This window comes from Neolamprologus brichardi, chromosome 20 (assembly GCF_056152115.1).
Source record: "Neolamprologus brichardi isolate AB-2024 chromosome 20, ASM5615211v1, whole genome shotgun sequence".
Taxonomy (NCBI): Eukaryota; Metazoa; Chordata; class Actinopteri; order Cichliformes; family Cichlidae; genus Neolamprologus; species Neolamprologus brichardi.
Window position 1 is genome coordinate 672890 of NC_142123.1, and position 20548 is coordinate 693437.

At 41.4% G+C, this 20548-nt stretch overlaps 1 protein-coding gene across 2 annotated transcripts in view; it reads right to left on the reverse strand.

Annotated features, from left to right (window-relative positions):
- cacna2d3a (calcium voltage-gated channel auxiliary subunit alpha2delta 3a) overlaps positions 1-20548 on the reverse strand; it is a 124686-nt gene that overhangs the window by 40825 nt on the left and 63313 nt on the right. For both annotated transcript variants that reach the window (XM_087834356.1, XM_087834355.1), the window contains exons 7-12: positions 19525-19736; positions 18506-18580; positions 13968-14057; positions 13234-13347; positions 5874-5952; positions 1015-1148 (exon numbers count right to left, since the gene is read on the reverse strand). In XM_087834356.1, the coding sequence (XP_087690482.1) occupies positions 1015-1148; positions 5874-5952; positions 13234-13347; positions 13968-14057; positions 18506-18580; positions 19525-19736 (704 nt within the window). The remainder of the gene's footprint in view (positions 1-1014; positions 1149-5873; positions 5953-13233; positions 13348-13967; positions 14058-18505; positions 18581-19524; positions 19737-20548) is intronic.

Consider the following 20548-nt stretch of genomic DNA (forward strand, 5'->3'; position numbering starts at 1 on the left):
CCTGAAACTCTGGCTGATTGGGACCCACACCCAGTTCCACACCTTGGCTCAGGCGATTAGAGGATCATCAGGGGGTCCTTTTGTCCCTCTGTGGGGGGAAACTCCCACTAGGTTTAAATCTGGGACTCTCCACCATTTGACCTTAGAACTGAAGAAGCTTCTCGGATGAAGGTGAAACGTCTTCAAGCAACTTAAAGAAGTCCAGACGCTTTTCTTTGCAAGCTCCTTTGACTTTGGTAAATATTATTATTTTGACTGTAATTCACAATATTCACCACCTGCTCAGTATGTCGGCCAGTGTTGTGATAGAAGAGGAGATTTAGAGAGAACTATTCTGTACCTACCTAATGATGGCACATGTGGGAACAATAAATGGCGCATGCGTTCAGATCAGACATTAAATGTACTTTATTATAGCAGCTCCCCAGTACAGTTGCACAATGTTGCATCCATGTGAGAAGAGCCCACATAAATGCCCTGGTGACTGTGACTCATCATGCTCTGGTGTGATGCCGCCCTCTAAACCAAGCACAGCATTTCCAGTATCAATAAATCTGAGGTGAGACTTTTTCACGCGGGAAAGGTCAACTATGGGCAATGCCCCAAAAAGGATTCTCCTAAGACTGTGTGGAGTTGAAAATGCTGCAACTCACAAATGTTCTGCTCACCCTACAAAGCTCCAAGCACACACAGGAGGCTCGTTTACTTAATGGGTCCATCTGCTACACACAGACTCGTTTAACTCACAGTCAAAGGTGCAAATGCAGAAAACATCGTCAGCCCTCTGCTCGTCTTTCACCCTCGATCACTTTCATTTGGCTTGTTTAATTCATTCCCCTTCAAAATACATGTTTTCACAATACGAACTTATACAAAAGGTCCTGTGGTTTATGTGTACAATGATTCAGCCCATTATAGAGTTTTCTAAACCTACAACAGCCCAGTGGATATGTGAGGCTATCAAGGACCACGTGAACTGGAGTTTAGTAGCAAGCGAAGGCGTGTTCAACTCACAGTGCTATCGATGTAGGCCTCAGTCCAAACTGTGTCGTGCTCCCGGTCAATCACCTTGGGGCGACTGAGAACATGGAGATACTCCATCACGTTCTCTTGCACATCTGCCAGTGTGGAAATTTGAGTGAAATACCCTGTTGAGCAAAAAGTGGAGGAGAAAGATAAACAGAAATGAAGAATTGTTCATTCTTAATTAAAGTAGATTAATTATTGAAATTAGATGCTTCAACAATGAGGCAGCACAGCTCAGAGGTCTAACTGCCCAAAAACACATGCTCTGTGTCTCTAAGCTGTTTGAGGGTTGATCAGATGCCTGAAAAAACATTTGAGCTTTATGGAGCCAGCAACATATTCCAAGTCATTGCTGCTATTTTAATCATCTTGGTAACAAAGCAGACTAACTACATGTGGGATGCAGAGCTGCTGACCTGCTGTTTGCATGATGGAAACTTGGTTAAATGTATGACTAACTTTTAAAGTATCCGCCGCAAACTATTCAAGCAAAACCCATCATGGGTTTTTAATGTATCTGTATATGCATGTGTATCTAAATGTAAGAGCAAAAATATCTCAGTTAAACTACAAGCGATTCCATCTCCCATAATGGCATCGTTATGATACTAATGTGTACGTGAAGGAGGAAATATACTGTCTCAGGAGGAGGCTCAGACAAAGCGAGAGCGTCAGCACTGCAGTCAGAGACAGAGGCGCCGTGAATAAGGGAAAGAAAAAGCCCACCACATTTTCACCCAGCTGTAAAAACAGCAAACGGCCTCCATCACTGTTGGGCATTCAAGTAGAAAATCATAGTCGGAGGAAATAGATGTTGGGGTCATCTTTCCCACAACAACTTTCACTCCACAGGGAGAAAGGACCTGAAGTCTAGACACAGATCTGTGATAGATGGTGCATCAACCCAGCACAAATATCTGATAATATGCACCATTAATTATAAGCTAATATTAAAACTATATCTATAGTAAAGCCCAAAATAGAATAATTAACTAAAAATAAAATCTATTATTGAAAAAAGTGCTGATGTCACATAACTGCTGTAATCAGTAGATTAACAGACTTAACTCTGAACTTGACCTGGAAGTGAACCTTTGCAGGTCTTTTTGGAGTTGGCTATTATTCCACCAGACGGTGCAATGAGAACACACATACAGACACACATCACACACAAAGACACCGTCTAGTCTAACGGCATCGTTCATCATAGCGGTGAGTCGAGAATTACCGCTCCCTCTCGAAGGCTGAGGGCGTCCTTCGAGCTGAGGCGTCAGGGCCGGGTGCCAGGGGAAGAAAGATGAAGGCTCCCAACTTTCAGTGGATGGTGCCCATGTTGTACATACAGCCTCAGCACAGTGTGGACAGGGTGAGGGCATCAATATATTTTTACATGACCTTGGTCTGGGTCACATGTAGCAAATAAGATCCAGTAAGGTGTCCTGATTCGTGAAAATAATGGATGAGGTGGAAGTGAAAATGTATCATCGTGTAAGGAAGCGCTGTGTTGGTGCACAGCTGTAAAAGTATTTTACAACAAAACTGTTTGTTGCTTATTAGAAGGAGAGAGCTCGTCAAAGGAAATGAAAGATGATAACTTTTACTCCACAGGGAGAAAGGACCTGAAGTCTACACAACACACAGATCTGTGATAGACGTGGTGCATCAACCCAGCCGGTAAATAATCTACTTAAAGAAGACTTAGAAATGTTGCCTTGCTTCCTGTTAAAATGCCCTTTAAAAAAGTCCTGATGTAAATGCTGTTAAAATGTTCTGTGTAGATTTCATGACGTAGATGACTGATTTATAATAAGTTACATAGTTTGAAATGTACATGTGTAAAGTGTAAGAGCTAGTGTCTCGTGAGAATACCCTTAACGAGAGTACACGAGACTTTGCATGGACCGCGAGGGAGCAGATGTCTCTCATGAAGCGATTTTAAGCTAAAAGTTTGCTAAAACAAAAAGCAACACAAGGACTTAAGGACCTCGTTTCAGGACAAGCAGCCAACGAGGTATTTGTCTCGTTATTTGTGTTTGGACTTAATATGTTTACTGTAAAGTTGCTAATTGGTTTGTACTGTTCGCTCGTGACCAGTTCTCGCGGCGTATTGGCGTATTGGCGTATCGGCGTATTGGCGTATCGGCGTACTGGTGATGGTGAAGCCGAGGAGAGAAGGCCAAGTAATAAACGCCTGTTTCAAAGAACCGACCTGTGTCTGTGTTGTCATGAAGAGAGCTACAACTGATTACCTGCAGAAATACATTTAAGAATACTCAAATGACACCAGAGGAAAACTACTCCTGCTCTGGTTGCAACAAGGCAAGTACTGATGTAGCGTTTAAATCTGAATACAATTAAGATATTAAATTGCACGTGTAATAAACTATTTATAAAGAGGTGTTGATCAGCTTTGATACACATTTTGGCAAATAATTGCTACGAACATCTGAAACAACACTAAAGTTACTTGTAGACAACACGGCGATTTGTAGTGAGAATATGGAGCAGATGGAAGTAACCCCGGAGAGGAAGCCGAGGTATGAAGGTAAGAACATGTGTGAATGAGGTCGAAGGAAATGTGAAGACGCAACAAGTAGAGGGAGCGACAGGGGACGAGTTTAAATAATATCGACCGTCCAACAAACTGCACACGAGAACACGGTGAAGGTGTGGTAGTTGTGTAACAATAAGAGTATTTGTCTTTTTTTCTTTTAAAAAATGTTGCCTGATATATCAGACACATGAAACATAAACAGATTTCTCTAATATCCTCTATGTGTTGTTTATTTACTCATTTACGTCCGACTCAACTCAGATCAGCGGTTATTTTGCTTGTGGTCAACAGCTGGTGTGTTAACAGGGAAGCTGCACAGTTAGTGAACAAACTGTCCAACATCAACACTCGTAACAGGACTGAAAAGTGTTTCTCCCAAATCTTCTTTACTTCTTACATTTTCACAGATCAGCCATTATAAATACCAAAGGATCAACAATAAGTTACTATAACACTGGCCCACTAATAAACTGGTCGATTAGAGGTCGATCGCTAAAAGAGTTACTAGTTGTGTTCAAAATGTGCTTTTAGCCATTCTTTCTTATAAGAAGTTGAAAATGTATTTGTTGATATACAAGTAAAGTGATGTTATTGTTTTAATAAAGTTGTTATTGGTTTGTTGTCACTTTTATTGTACTTAGGATGTGACAACACATTAACCAGTGGGATTGACCAACCACTGCAACAGCCCTATGGAGTCAAAAATGTATCTACCATAACTGGATAAATAACCTTTGACCTTTACACACTCACCGCCAACCAAACGTATTCCTAGTATTTCAGGTGTAGTAGTAAATATACAGGGCAGCACGGTGGTTAGCAAGAAGGTCCTGAGTTCAATTCCACCATCAGGTCTTTCTGTGTGGAGTTTGCATGTTCTCCCCGTGTTCGCGTGGGTTCTCCCCGGGTACTCCGGCTTCCTCCCACAGTCCAAAGACATGCACTTTGTGGGGTTAATCGAACAATCTAAATTGCGCATAGGTGTAAATGTGAGTGCGAATGGTTGTCTGTCCCTGTGTGTTAGCCCTGAGACAGACCCTGCCTCTCGCCCTAGCTGGGATAGGCTCCAGCCAGACCCTGAAAAGGATAAGTGGATGGATGGATGGATAGTAAATATGCAGTAAATGCTGAGAGTTAGTGAAAACATCTAACATTATTTTACCGATACTTGCACCAGTTCAACCCAAACAAATTCCTCTGGGGTTACATCAGAGCCATCCAGCATAAAAATCTGCCAAATCAAACATGCGGCGCCTCCCGCTCTGGCGACTCCTCGTGAATAAGGAAGCAGCCAAAAGTAGCTTTACTTGCTCTGTGACACTCGTAGCATTTGCAGTCCTGCTAATATTCTGGGCCATGTTTTTGACAGAAGACTGTTCTGCATCATTTCTGCAGGATGGAGAGGATGTCACAGTCATGCCCCTGAATCATCATCAGTCATACACATTAACATCCGTACTATAGCATCACACACACACACACACACACACACACACACACACACACACACACACACACACACACACACACACACACACACACACACAAGTCTAAACAAACACAATGTTTTCAGCAACCAAACAGGTCTCATGTGTACATCACATTGTTTGCAACAGACTTGGGGCAACATGTGCATTCCCTGGTGCATGTGCACACAAGCGCACACAAGCGCACAGCCAAACAAAAATACTCAGACGTCTGTGAGTCTCTTTTGTCTCAGGTTTTATCATCACTAATATCCTCAAAGTCACTGGATGGGTTCTCTGATATCACGTCCAAGCAACACTGTGGATGTTCTTGTATCACACATATACGCTCACACACACACACACACACACACACACACACACACACTTAACACCCTTTGTGTGACCTGTGGCTGGCCTGTCTTATCTGCTGGAGCCTGAGGAAATGGAGCCAGACTGTCTCTGTCAGCCACCTCCAGCTAAATATAGATCCTGAAGGAAAGTGCTCTACGCATTAAGACAACCATGACCACACAGAAAGCTGCTGGTGCTGCATCGCTATGATTAATCTGGACTTTAAGCTCCAAGAAGAAGTAATATGACACATGTGGCCTGTGCAACTGGAACCCGTCGCCTCCTGTCGCATACGCCTGCTTATGCTGATGAGCGCCGACAAACTCATCCATGCTAGTGCGTGCATGCACACAGACACAAACTCCAAACACATCCTGCATAATGTAAAACTTTTCATCCAGCTGACAGCGACACGCTGCAACCACCAACACAGATTATAAGGAGAGAGGAAGTACCGTGTTTTAAGAGCCCACCTTTGTTAGCACACGCCATCCATTTGAGATTTTCTGCGAAGGCTGATTCTCGACCAATCAGGTAAGGAAATATACGGACCTGGGGAAAGAAAAGCAGATACCTCCCATCATTCATTTTAATCATATTTGATAGGGGCCGCCGTGGTACCATTCAGAAGATAACACTGTGAAAGCCTGGCAAAAGACTCACTCTTTCTCATTTAGTGATTACCAAGTCCTTTCTCCTAGTTGATGATTGAACGTTTATTGTGTTACCTTTAAATTTACATTTTCAGTTCCAGCTATTTTTATTTATATATTCAAGAACCTAAAAATTAAGGATGAGCAAAAGCAGGCGAGTGTTTTGAAAATCTGCAATTACAGTGATTACAAAAGATAAAACGCAAATTTTAATTTGAAAAAGCAAGCTTTATGTGCTCAGCACGGAGAATCTTCTTTACTCTTATGTGCCAAACCCATTTTTTCCTGGCTCATTGGCTCCAGCAGCAGGTGAATTTGGCAGGTGCATGTATGAGAGTGTTAAGAGATTTGTTGCCAGATTGGACCAGATGCAAGCCTCTGGGGGCACAGCTGCTGTGCCTATTGCATATGCATTTTCCACTGACTTCCTTAACCCCGACAGCATGTTTCTGTTTGTGTGTGTACTGTGTGTGCTGCATATGAATACACATGAGTGCGTAGACCTCTCAGAGTTTTAAACATGTATTTGGTACAATTTTGGAACTCAGAAAGTCTGAAAATTGCAAAAATTAATGCAAAAATATCATTTATGAATAGATGCAATTGACTTTTCCTGGAATATGTATGCGCTGCATTCTCTATCACATTGTTTTTAACTAAAAAAGTCTTTAAAATTAATACGTAAATTTACCACCTTGACCGTGGACAGTTCTGAATTGTTTTTCCAGATAATGTCGTCTGTTGATAACGGTAATATGTTTCACTGAATAAGCACAGTTGTTTGACTGTCATTTTTTAAGCACCGCTCATTATCTCGACCACAATAATCCTCTATTCATCAAACTTCAGCCATTTGACTGACACTGTTAGGAAAACACTACACAGCTGTTACAATCAGAATAACGCTGCGTCAGACTTTGATGAAGAGGTGTCATGTAAGCTTTTCTTTGTGTGATTATGTGTTTACTTCACTGAAAGCCAAACCGCAACAGACTGGTTATTAAATATGGACGAGGTTTACAGCTGAGTAAGAAAAACTGAGCTAGAAGAAGAAATTGTAGAACTTGAGCCACGACATGCAATCGTTAAGATAGTTGAGTGCACAAAGTTTACATACAAGGAGAAAAATGCACATGCACGAAAGAACAGACACAGGATATAAATACTGCAAATTCACGCACACACATACAGAATGCATAGATAATCATATGGATGTAATCAGTGTTGGGAAGGTTACTTTTAAAATGTATTCCATTACAGATTACAGATTACATGCCCCAAAATGTATTCTGTAACGTATTCCGTTACGTTATTCAATGAGAGTAACGTATTCTGAATACTTTGGATTACTTAATATATTATCATGCTGTTTACAACTACATGAATGTACTATTGCTGTGATTTATTACTGTTACTGAAGGTCCGCGGCTCCGAACCGTAGTAAAGGGACCTCTGGCTAATACGGTGGGTTCGTGTCGGCTCGTAGCTGAAAACTAGCTTTACTTTGTTGTCTGGGTCAACTTTGCTAGCAGAGACAGAGAGAGGCGTTGAAAGGCTGCTCCAACAGAACTTATTGTTTCAGAGGAAAACACGAACACGGTGTACAGTCGAGTCTTAATAGCTTACTTACAGCTGGGCTCGTCAGGCTCTCTTCTTGGCTGCAGTGGTTATTATTATATTTACATGCTTCCAGCTCCCGTTTCTGCTCGATGACAGCTCGTACTTTTCCTTTTTCTCCCTCCCTCGCTCACAGACACATAACGTGTATGGCAGTCCATTCTCCCTGCAGCACGGACTACACTGCCCATGATGCTACATTCTTTAGAGCTATACCTGTAGCATTCTGCCTGTTAGCTTAGCACAACAACAAAAAGGCCTCTCTCACCCAGGAAACACGCAGAGAGAGAGCGCCACCCTGTAACCATGGCAACCGTAACGCTGCCTGGAACAACAGAACGTAGCTGTCAAACAAAACCCAAACAGTCCTGACCCGCCACAATATGAAACAGGGAAGTACCGCCGTGTAATCCATTTATTTCAACAAAGTAACTGTATTCTAAATACCACCTTTTTAAACGGTAACTGTAACGGAATACAGTTACTCATATTTTGTATTTTAAATACGTAACGGCGGTACATGTATTCCGTTACTCCCCAACACTGGATGTAATTTCAGTTAGAACATGTATGAATATTTTACATATTTAGCATTTAACTTAATAACTGATTGTGTCGTCCAGAACATTCACACATGTTTTTAAAGAGTATGTAAAGCAAGCAAAGTGTTTGATGTTTCTGTTCAATACTTAACAAAGTCTAAGACCTGCCAGACAAAGTGCTGCTTTCAAAAAACTGGCTAATTCTACATTTAGATCAACTTGATGATTTAACCTGAATCCAAATTAGCAACAAACACAGAAATGGTTTGTATACGGACACTATCCAGTGAGCCTACATGTGTCTGTGCAGAAGATATCTGGTCAGAGAAGCTTTTATGTTTGCAGTCTGTGTGGGCACGGCTCTTCTATTTCCATTCAGATACAGGATCTAACAAGCTTCATCAGCAAGTCTTACACATTGATTCACAGGCTTCTCCAAGGAATTCGTTTTTCCGGTGTAGTATTAGTTTTCAACTTGCAATGAGTATGTCTCACAATTCAAATTGTGAGGCTGAGACACACTGAGACTGACACATGAGTGCTCGTGGCATCACCAGTCTAGGAGAGAGCCTAAGGATTGGCTGTAGTGCTGAGTAATCTCCACTCTCCAGGCAGTTATGCTCTAGGAAAACGAGGCACAATGTTGGCAAATGCAGGGTGATGTTGCCTTGTGATGCACTGCCAAACGGTGGTGACAGATAAGGTATAGGCAGTGCACAAAGACAACTCAAAAGCTGTGTGTAGGACAGCATATCAGATATACATGTGGCTCTCTGCAGCATCTTTCAATAGGCAGGGACGTCGTGTTTCACCTCCCTCTCAAAGAGTTTCCACAGTCATGTCTACGGTCACACTACAAGCTCCCACATCCAGTGCAGCTCTTTGCATCCAGTGGAAATCTCCTAATAACAAATCGTCTGATTCACTGCGCCTGACTTCTCAGTATATTGAAAAGGAAATAAGAGCAAAGGACACAATACTGTGACGCACTAATTAAAAACAAAAACAACAAAAACTAATCTTGAAATGATTACAATACGTCATTGGATGCAATATAGTGCTATCAGCCTAGAGCAATATCAGCAAATACAAATTAATGGAATTTGTGCAGACAGGCAGTCAACTCTTCTTTTAAGCGCATGTACACAGTGTTCAACTTTAATTGGCATTAATCTGCTCCGGCTTGGAACGCCGTATCCCGTTTACATAATACACTGATGGCACATCCCAGGTTTCTGTCCCCGAGGGCAGAAACCTGCCAAACAATTTGATCACAAATTAGCTGTCTGGGGATTTTACAGCTCAGCAGGCTACAGTCTCAGGTAATAGATGGAGTCTGGCAACACTACACACAGAAAATTGTCAGTGTTTTAAGTCAAGGGACTCGTGATTGTTCTAATCAATGCCATCGGCTTTTTCCTCATTTTTTGAAAGGCACTTCAAACAACGCTGAGATTTCCATCTCACAGCCCTGTATGGTCACAGGAAGTGCTGCATTGTGTTTAAAAGGTTTTATTTGCTAGGAGAGAAGAAAAGCATGTGCATGTAAAGAGCATGTCAGTGTTTTGTATGGTTACACTCATCATACAGGTGTGGTTATGTGAATATTTGTGTGATGCTGGTTTTAGTAAGTCTGTAGTAAGTTGTGTTTTGCTTCAAAAATGTGAAGAAAAAAACGTTTGCACATTAAGAGAAAATCACATAAAATCACATAATCGCTGCTGTAACAGGAAGAAATGTTTTAGACTGTTATTTTCTTATGGTAATCAACCCTTCATGATGTTTTTGTGTGACACATGCTGTCTGAATACAGACATTCATCATGTTTTTAGCATTCACGTTTGTATAGTTGGTGCGATTCTCAACGGTGGTGAAGCTCAGAGATGGGTTGGAAGGAATCCATTAAAAAAACAGCAGTGGTGGGTGGAGGTGGGAGATTGGGGGTGGGGGGGCAGACTGAAGAGAGTGACAGAGACTGAAGACTTCTATTATCAGTGGGGCTTCTTCTAAATGGAACTATCTCGCAGCCTTGTCCCCTCTGCTCACTGATGTTCAGCCTTGAGCTGTCAGGAGGGGAGAGCTTTCGGCAGTTTTAATACAGACTGCAGCAGACATGCAGAAACACGATGTGGAAGTGGGGCACTAATAGTAACTAAAAGCATCCATAATGATGCACAGAAACATCTACTCAGAGTTAAAAATGACTAAAATATGTCTTAACACCAACAACTGCCTAATCTCACAGCCCTCTTACCTGAGTAAAAGAACTGTTTGTTTAAAGTCATATTCACTTTTACAGTGTGTGTACTGTATATAGTGATGACAGTGAATATGTACTATTGCATTTGATACTTCTGTCATTGACCTGTTAAGTTTTCCTTTAGAGAAAAAGACCTTAGAATAACCTTTTCTGTCTCCTCCTCCTCCATCTTTTCTGCCCTTCGGTTGCATTTCCCGACAGATCAGAAAGCAGCACAGCAACACTGCAGGACAGCAGCAAAAGTGTGTTGTCTTTTTCAACAGGGCCATGCACCGTTACTTCAAAAAGATCCCATACTGCATCCACTCAATGCCCTCTGCTTGTCAAAAAGATTTATTGCACACAAACTGTGATCTTGGTGGTCTTTTTAGACAGATTTACCAAGACACTGAACATTTCTCAAGCAACTGTATTTCTAATTGAGTTATTTCACTCGCTGGGCCCACCTCCTCGTTTTAGGTGTGACAGCGTTTTAGCAGGTAAATGCTTTGACATGAATTGAGCTGCGGTGTGGGGAAGCCCTCAAAGGGGACTGGCGATGGCTCCCAGGCCTGGCACATCCCCGTGCGCTATAGAAATGAAGAAGTTAGAAAACTGAGAACAAGGAGGGAGGGTGGGCACGTAAACGAGAATGAAGAGCTTGCAGAACTGGAGGAACCTCTGTAGATGACAACCGGAAGGAGCGTGTTTGGAGGATTCCTGCTCCTGAAATTCCCAAACATAATCTCCAAAATAATTTTGCATAATTAGAAGTCATTGCCCTGACCCTGTAGTGCTCTTCTCATTCTTTCTGTTGATTTATGTACACTACATTCACCCATCTAAATGACTGAATTCAGGTGTTCCAGTCACTTGCATTGCTGCAGATAAATGAGATCAAGCAGGCATCCACACTGCTTCTACAAATATTTGTGAAAGTCGCTCTCAGGAGTTCAGTGAATTCCAGTGCGGCACCGTGATAGGATGTCACCTGTGCGAAAAGTTCTGTTGTGAAATGTCCTCTACACTAAATATTACACAATCAGCTGTTAGTGTTATTATAACAAAGTAGAAACGATAGGGAACAACAGCAACTCAGCCATGAAGTGGTAGACCATGCAAACTGCTGACGTGCATAGTGTGCAGAGGTCGGACACTTACAGAGACGGTGCTTGTCTGACCTCATTGAGCCAAGTGTAACGTTTAGCAGAGGCGGGATTATGATGCGGGGTTCAGCCTCTTAGCTCCAGTCAAAGTAAATCTTAGTGCTTCAGCAAACCAAAACATTTTGAACAATTTCATGCTCCTAACTTTGTGGGAACAATTTGTGAGTTTGGTGTAAAGAACTGAAGAAGAGTCCTGACATCTTTAGGATGAATTGAGTGCAAACCTCAAAAACTCTTGAGGAAATCTTGTGGAAAATCTTCCCAGAATAGTTGAAGCTGTTGTAGCTGAAGCTGTTATGGGATAATATATCATATTTAACCAGTGTTGGGAAGGTTACTTTTAAAATGTATTCCATTACAGATTACAGATTACATGCCCCAAAATGTATTCTGTAACGTATTCCGTTACGTTACTCAATGACAGTAACGTATTCTGAATACCTTGGATTACTTAATATATTATCATGCTGTTTACAACTACATGAATGTACTATTGCTGTGATTTATTACTGTTACTGAAGGTCCGCGGCTCCGAACCGTAGTAAAGGGACCTCTGGCTAATACGGTGGGTTCTGTGTCGGCTCATAGCTGAAAACTAGCTTTACTTTGTTGTCTGGGTCAACTTTGCTAGCAGAGACAGAGAGAGGCGTTGAAAGGCTGCTCCAACAGAACTTATTGTTTCAGAGGAAAACACGAACACGGTGTACAGTCGAGTCTTAATAGCTTACTTACAGCTGGGCTCGTCAGGCTCTCTTCTTGGCTGCAGTGGTTATTATTATATTTACATGCTTCCAGCTCCCGTTTCTGCTCGATGACAGCTCGTACTTTTCCTTTTTCTCCCTCCCTCGCTCACAGACACATAACGGGTATGGCAGTCCATTCTCCCTGCAGCACGGACTACACTGCCTATGATGCTACATTCTTTAGAGCTATACCTGTAGCATTCTGCCTGTTAGCTTAGCACAACAACAACAGGCGCTCTCTCACCCAGGAAACACGCAGAGAGAGAGCGGCACCCTGTAACCATGGCAACCGTAACGCTGCCGCCTGGAACAACAGAACGTAGCTGTCAAACAAAACCCAAACAGTCCTGACCCGCCACAATATGAAACAGGGAAGTACCGCCGTGTAATCCATTTATTTCAACAAAGTAACTGTATTCTAAATACCACCTTTTTAAACGGTAACTGTAACGGAATACAGTTACTCATATTTTGTATTTTAAATACGTAACGGCGGTACATGTATTCCGTTACTCCCCAACACTGTATTTAACCGTATGGATTAAGAATGGGATGTCAGTCAAGCTCATATGGATGAAGGCAGACGAGCAGATATGTCTGGCAGTGCAGTGCACTTGAAAGCACATTAGATCTCAGGGCTTCCTTTGAACGTTGGGTCAGACAGACGTGTGCTCTTCTCAACAGTGCGTTTAAGAAGTCCTTCATAGCCACATGAGGGATTAGCCCACCTCTCTCCACTTCTCATCAAACACTGGTAAACATGGTTACATGCTCATGACGTTGTGACCAAAGTATAATGGGAAACTGAGATGAGTTGCCCCGACTATCTTGGAACATATTTGCAGAATAATATGATGTGTTCTGATACACTACCTTCCTCTCTGGCCAGTTATACTTGGCAAAGATGGCATCGTATGTATCCACCGCCCCATCTGTCACCAACATAATAGCCTGGCTACACTCGCTGCCCCTCCCAGTCTCGTTGAACTAGACATCGGGAGACAGACAGAGAGAGACAAAGGAGGAGAAAAACAGAGCGTTACTACGTGATGATCAAAGAACACAAAGCTCTCATCCAGGCAAATGTAACCAGTTCATTTATTAACAAACTTCCACTTCCTTCCCATTAGAGCTTATAATGTATCATCACAAGACTCTCCGCTGGATCATGGACGCTAACTGTGTCGTAACAGTGACTTAATGGAATTATAATAGCACGCCTTCAATACGCATGCATGAACGCAAGGTAGAAGGGCTACTGTGAGACAAAATCACAGCGAGGCGTCACTATGCAGCATTTTATTACACTTTAAAAGATACATGCTGCTGAAATATTTAGATTGTGTGTCTTTGTCCGGATGACTGTTTGATTAATTACATGTCCATAATTAGGAAATGTCAGATCAGTAACCTGAGTCATCGAGTGCCTTGTTTACTTGGATTTTGCATGAATCAGTTGATTTAGCGATTAATTACAACCCTAATTAATTTTATGCATAAAACTGATGTGTGTGCGTGTTTGAAGAGTGCATCTGTGTGCGTCTGTGTGCGTCTGTGTGCGTCTGTGTGCGTGTATGACCGCGATCATGCATGAGTGCGTTACTTACGTCACTGAGAAGATTGAACGCCTCAGTCAGAGCTATATCCAACATCCCGATGCCTTGAGCAAACAGCTTGTCGAGGTGTTCCCGGAAATGCTGGGAAAGGTTTGAGAACATTACATCATTACAAACTCGCTGAAAAAGCAGAGAACTAAAGTGACAAAACCACAAAAGGTGACAGAATCACAGGTCTTTATGAAGAAAACACACAGGCAGAGGCAAGAGATAACTACAAAAGCAGAGTTATTACTTTTCACTGTTTCTATCCTAGATAATGTTTTACTGAATTTGCTTTGCCATCATTTATGTGTGAAGAGTTTGCATCAATGGTCTAACGGGCTCTTCACTTCAGTCCTGAGCCAGTTTATCTGGCAAACTCCCCCATTACACTGAAGTGAAATCTCACACACTGACTGAAAAAACCATAATGACTAGTTTCCTTCCCTTGCTTTTAAGCTCAACGTCATTTATTGCACCGGGTATGTGTGTATACACGAGTTTGTGTGTGTGCGCATCTGCTCACAGGCATGATTGCGTTACAAAGGATACATTATTTCTCCAGCAAATCATGGTGAGTTTAATGTTTTCAGCAACTGCACAGGTCTCATGTGCACATCTCATTATTTGTAACAGCCTTGGGGTAACAAATACATGGCGCATGCACGCACACACGCACACACACACACATACGCACACACACGCACACACACACTCCCCATTATCCAGTATAATCTACTTATAGATATTTAGATCCTGTAATTGGCATTTTGAACTCTTCCTACTGAGATTTGCTGAATCCAGCAACTTTATAAAACCAACTCCATCCATGCTGATGACTTTTACATATATCAGTCTTACCACTGGTAATAGAGGCATGATAAGCCATGAATGCAATCAGGTTTCATCATTTAGAAACAGACTAAAGCTACACCCCCTGCTCCCTTTTTCTACCACTATCATCTAGAGGTGGGAATCACCATACATCCCACGATACGATATTATTGCAATTTTTTAAAATATTTTGCGATATTCAGATTCTGTACATAAAGGTAAACTTTATCAATATTCATTTTCTCTAATATCAAAGTCTCACACTCAGTCTTTCTCTCATTTCAGTTTGATTGTTGACAAACTGAACGGTTTGTATTACAGTCTAGTCCAACTTAACTGAATCAACCATCTGGTACAATTATAGCTATTCTGAACTATGCAGTTTATGAAAACTATGCAGCCCCTTCAGCAACTGAAGAATTTGAAAGTCAATGAAAACAAAATATAATTTTACATTAAATAAAAAAGTTTTAAACTTAATTAAAATAAAACATGTCTTAAATTAAAATAAGTAAACTGTCATGTTTATTGCTGCCAAAAACAAGTTAAACACATTTGGACAGTGAAGGAATGTCAGGATTCTTGCTCAGAAAAAGGATCAACATGCTCTGAAGTCAGAGCACAAAAACCTTTTTGTAACAAAGTATCGATTTCTGCTGTCCCTGTATCCATACATTATTAGCAAACAAAATATCACCATGCTACACAGTATCCATTTTCCCCCCACCCCTACTATCGTCATCTTTTCCTGTCTTTTGTTGCTTACTCATGGGAGGACCAAAGTCTCTTGGTACACAGTGGGGGGGGGGGGTCATAAGAAACATAAGGCCATTTCAGAGCTTTGCCCTCTTGGGAGCAAGCACACACACACACACACATATAGTGCAAGTGCAATGTACAGATAAATGTGTACACAAAACCAACTTCTGCTGTTTCAATCGGCAAAAAGATAAGCTATCCATGGATGTGGATAAAAACGGCTGTACCCTGGAGCATAGCAAACTTTACCTATTGCTTGCAAGTGTGCGTGTGAGCTAAGATTGAAGTGATTTTTCTCAGCACAGCGGGCCATGTTCAATTCCTGGCACAGCAGTGTACTAAAGTGGCAGATTGAAAATGTGTGTGTCAGTGTGAATGCAATGCTTAATGTTCCCAACCTTTTGTCCTGCACCAAAAGGCTCAGAAATGTGCACATCAAACTTCTTCAATCCTTCAGACACCTTTGATTCTTAAAAGCGATCGTATCAGTGAAATGAAAGAAGCCAGGGTACAAGGACATTTTAATGATTAACCAAAATATCTCAAATTGCAGCTTGCTAAGCCAAAGCTTTTGATTGCTATGATAAGTTATTTAACTCAACGTGAGGACAGATGCAAATCCGATACCTGCACAAAACATGGGCGTTGTTGAACAAAGAAGAGAGTCAAACAGGTCTGTTTCAGAAATAAATCAACAGGCGCTGCTCAAACCAACAGTTTGAAAGTTTTCTCTTACTAAACACAAGAAAAACACATTTCTGCTCACGAGAGTCATTTAAATCCTAAGTTCAGTCTGTTTCAGATAACAAACAATCAGAGCTTCAGATTCCAGCGTAAGTCGAACATGTTTCTATTTGTACAAAGTCCAAAAGAGATGACGTTAGAGATCATCTCTTTAAAATATCTCTTTAGAGTAAAATTGCTGCACATGTGAATGACAACAAGACATGAATGACCTCCACATATTGACATACCTGTTGACATGCATATGGACAAATAAATACTATTAATGTAGTCATATTCATGTGTGTCACATGAAAACTTGATGTGGGTTTTCACGCCCAACATGAAAAAACACATTTCAAACGTCAGATCAGTATGTTTAAATCTCCAGCGTGACAACTGTTTCTTGCCCTCAGCTGAAACAGAAGACATTAGCCTTATCTACTGCTGCAGACTGCCTTCCCCTCAGCTGGCCGACTCAGGCAACATTAAACTACATTCTGAAATTAAACACACAGTGCTAATCCATATGCATAAGTGTACACTCACTACAAAGTAAACAGAAACTAACTTAAACAAACCCACAGAGAATTCTGCACGACTTTCATGTAGTGCATGGGAGGTAGTCAGTGTATTTGCTAGAAAACAGCTGTGTCAGAAGACTGAGAATGTAAGAATAGAGGTTAACTGGATTTTTGAAACGAACCTTTAACGGTTTTAGGAGAGACCAGATTTTTGATGCAGTCTATGCTGCATAAATCAGAGATGAAGAGATGAAGAGGGAATCATGCCTCAATAACAGCAGGAACTGCACCATGTTGACATGAAAATTTGAAACTACGTATGCAAACATAATGCACTCCAATGAATAAACACTGTACTTCTCTAGCACCGGACTCCTTCGCGCTAGTCTCACTACATCAGTCTGATTAGCACATCACATCGGCTTTTTGTTCATACCTAAATAATATGATGATATTAGTAATACATTACTTTTTTTGAGTAAGAACCCCAACACTGATCACAATAAAGAAGGGAAAGCTCGCTCCACAATACACAGACGTTAGCGCACACACTATACGATTAATTTGCATGAATGTAATGTCTGTAAAATGCTGGTTAGAGATGGTGGTGACTCAGAGATGAAGAGGGGAATCATGCCTCAATAACAGCAGGAACTGCACCATGTTGACATGAAAATTTGAAACTACGTATGCAAACATAATGCACTCCACACTCCTTTTTGCTACGACTGGGAATCGAGGAATGGTTCTTGTAAGTAACCAGTATTTAAAATCCTTGGAATCGTTAGTCTGCCTGCCCATCAGTTCCTCTTGCACTTGTGCTATAATCAGCTGTCCGTTTGTGTTCTCGAGGAGGAAACAGTGGTGCAGTCTACAGCATGGATATGAGAGCAAATTGGTTTGCAAGCTGCATCCAGGACAGAAACAACTGCAATATACTGCTAACATAACTTAGCTCTTTGCAAGAACTTGCACCCACAGCTAGCATGCTAACACTAAGCTAGCCAAGAACCCAGAGAGGCGCTAAAGCTGAGTGAATACAGACGCCGACCCTGAACAACAGGTAATAAACTGATGAGCCTCAGTTTCTACCTCTTCATGGTTCGACATTAGAATCATTTTAAAGTGTGCTGGTTGTCATCTTTGTTTTGTGTTGTCGGCTTTTCGTTCATACCTAAATAATATGATGGTATCAGTAATACATTACTTTTTTTGAGTAAGAACCCCAACACTGATCACAATAAAGGAGGGAAAGCTCGCTCCACAATACACAAACGTTAGCGCACACACTATATACTGATGTCTGTAAAATGCTGGTTAGAGATGGTTTTGACTCTCAAAGCGGAGCAATAATAACCCAATGAGAATCGATAAGAGGCTCAATAAGGAATCAAATAGATAAGTGATATTGATCATTCCTATTGCTACCATCTCTTGCTCGGATCATAGAATATTTCCTATCGTTAGGACACACAAACGTCACCTCAAGACTAAAGTCCCCTTGACTCTAAAATTGCACTGAGCAAATTATAAGAGTAACTTCCAGCAGCTGAACTAAGAAATGACTGAAATAGTTGTTTTGGCCCTAAAGAAAAGATAATAAAAGTCTCAGGTTATTTAGAAAGCGTTATACTTAAATCCTCAAACCAGGCTGGTGTAATTATGGACTCGGACCTGAATGTGTCTGTAACATTAGGAGATACTTACATCTTTATTGGTGACGTCTGCTTGGACCAGAGTCCCATTCAGGCATGGCTCCACGTAGTGCAGTTCCTCATTGTACTGGAGAATTACACAGGTACAAAGTGTTAATGTTCTTTGACCCCAGCATTCAAAAAGAGCTGTTTAATCCACCATGAGAAAAGCAGTGAAGATGTTAAACATTACACTGCACAGAATAACCCTTATGTCATGATACCTGTCTACCATTCAATGCCTTAAAAACAGCTCAAATTAGACTAAGAAAGGCAGTGATTCTGCGTTCTTCCAAAGTAACTTTGCCCTTTTCAGTTTATGTGCATATGTGTGAATATGTTTCTTTTAGTTTCACTTCTTTGGATGTGTCGACATTTTGCCCCACATATCCAAATCTCGCTGCATGAGCATACACATAATTTGTTCCACCTCTGCAAATACTTTAGACAAAATAAAACTATTTCCATTTTAGGATGTGTGCAACAGCGTAAAAGTGACACAGTAATAAATAACAAACAAAAAGAGGAAACACATAAGTCAAAATGACATATCCTTTTAAAGAGAGTCTGGGGAAACAATGTGTTTCTGCCTGATTGTCAAATCCTCTTTTTCTCTATTTTTCAAAAGAAGAGTTTTCAACATGATTAGGATATTAAATGATAATGAAAACTTTGCTCAGCGAGGAAAGCAGCTGAAAGTGACTGTGGAAATGTTTTGATGTGAAATCACATCAGACACACACGCACGGTCATGCACACACTCGCAGAGTTGCATCACGCTGAAATACGATAACAATGTTTTAGGTGCCTGAGGCTGGATCCAATCACAACTGCCTCTTTTGCATTTTAAATCTCCATTCAGCTGACTGTTAATTGGTTGTGAGCATGACAGGAGAGAAAGTTGATTCGTTCCAGCATTTCCTCTGATCTGAGAAGGAGAAGATGTGGGTCTTTGGGGGTTTCTGTTTGTTTTTGTGAATACATTTGCGCACCTATCCGAGTCTAACAATGTTCTCGACTGTGCAGACTTACAGCGATGATGTTAAAGAAATCGTCATCTCCAAGAGTGTCCAGTATGGAGGAAACCGTCTGCCTGGCGATAGTCAGTCTCAGGCCTTTCATGCTGCCACTTACATCCACCAGGATCACCACGTCCTTTGGGGAGGTGGCAGCCTGGATGTACCATTTCCGGTTTCGACAGTCAAAAGCAATAACTCCATGCTCATCTGGCTTCCATTTGATTCCTTTAAGAATGCCACAAATCAAATAGATGCACAAAGAGATGCTAAAGTACTGGAGTACTAAGACAAATAAAGTTACCCATCTAAGCTAAGTGATAAAAAAAGGTGGGCCAAGAAGTCATTTCTTTAAGCAACCTTTGGGATTTTGTACCAAAACGTACTCTCCCAAGAGCGAGAGCGAAGTGCTCTAATATCACCCTATTAGAGCACTTCGCTCTCGCTCTGCAGGCCTACTTGTTGTTCCTAGAGTATTTAAAAGTAGAATGGGAGGGAGAGCCTTCAGTTTTCAGGCCCCTCTTCTGTGGAACCAGCTTCCAGTTTGGATTCGGGAGACAGACACTATCTCTACTTTTAAGATTAGGCTTAAAACTTTCCTTTTTGCTAAAGCATATAGTTAGGGCTGGACCAGGTGACCCTGAATCCTCCCTTAGTTATGCTGCAATAGATGTAGGCTGCCGGGGGATTCCCATGATGCATTGAGTTTTTCCTTTCCAGTCACCTTTCTCACTCACTATGTATTAACAGACCTCTCTGCATTGAATCGTATCTGTTATTAATCTCTGTCTCTCTTCCACAGCATGTCTTTATCCTGTCTTCCTTCTCTCACCCCAACCGGTCGCAGCAGATGGCCGCCCCTCCCTGAGCCTGGTTCTGCTGGAGGTTTCTTCCTGTTAAAAGGGAGTTTTTCCTTCCCACTGTCGCCAAAGTGCTTGCTCATAGGGGGTCATATGATTGTTGGGCTTTTCTCTGTATCTATGAAGCGCCTTGAGGCGACATTTGTTGTGATTTGGCGCTATATAAATAAAATTGAATTG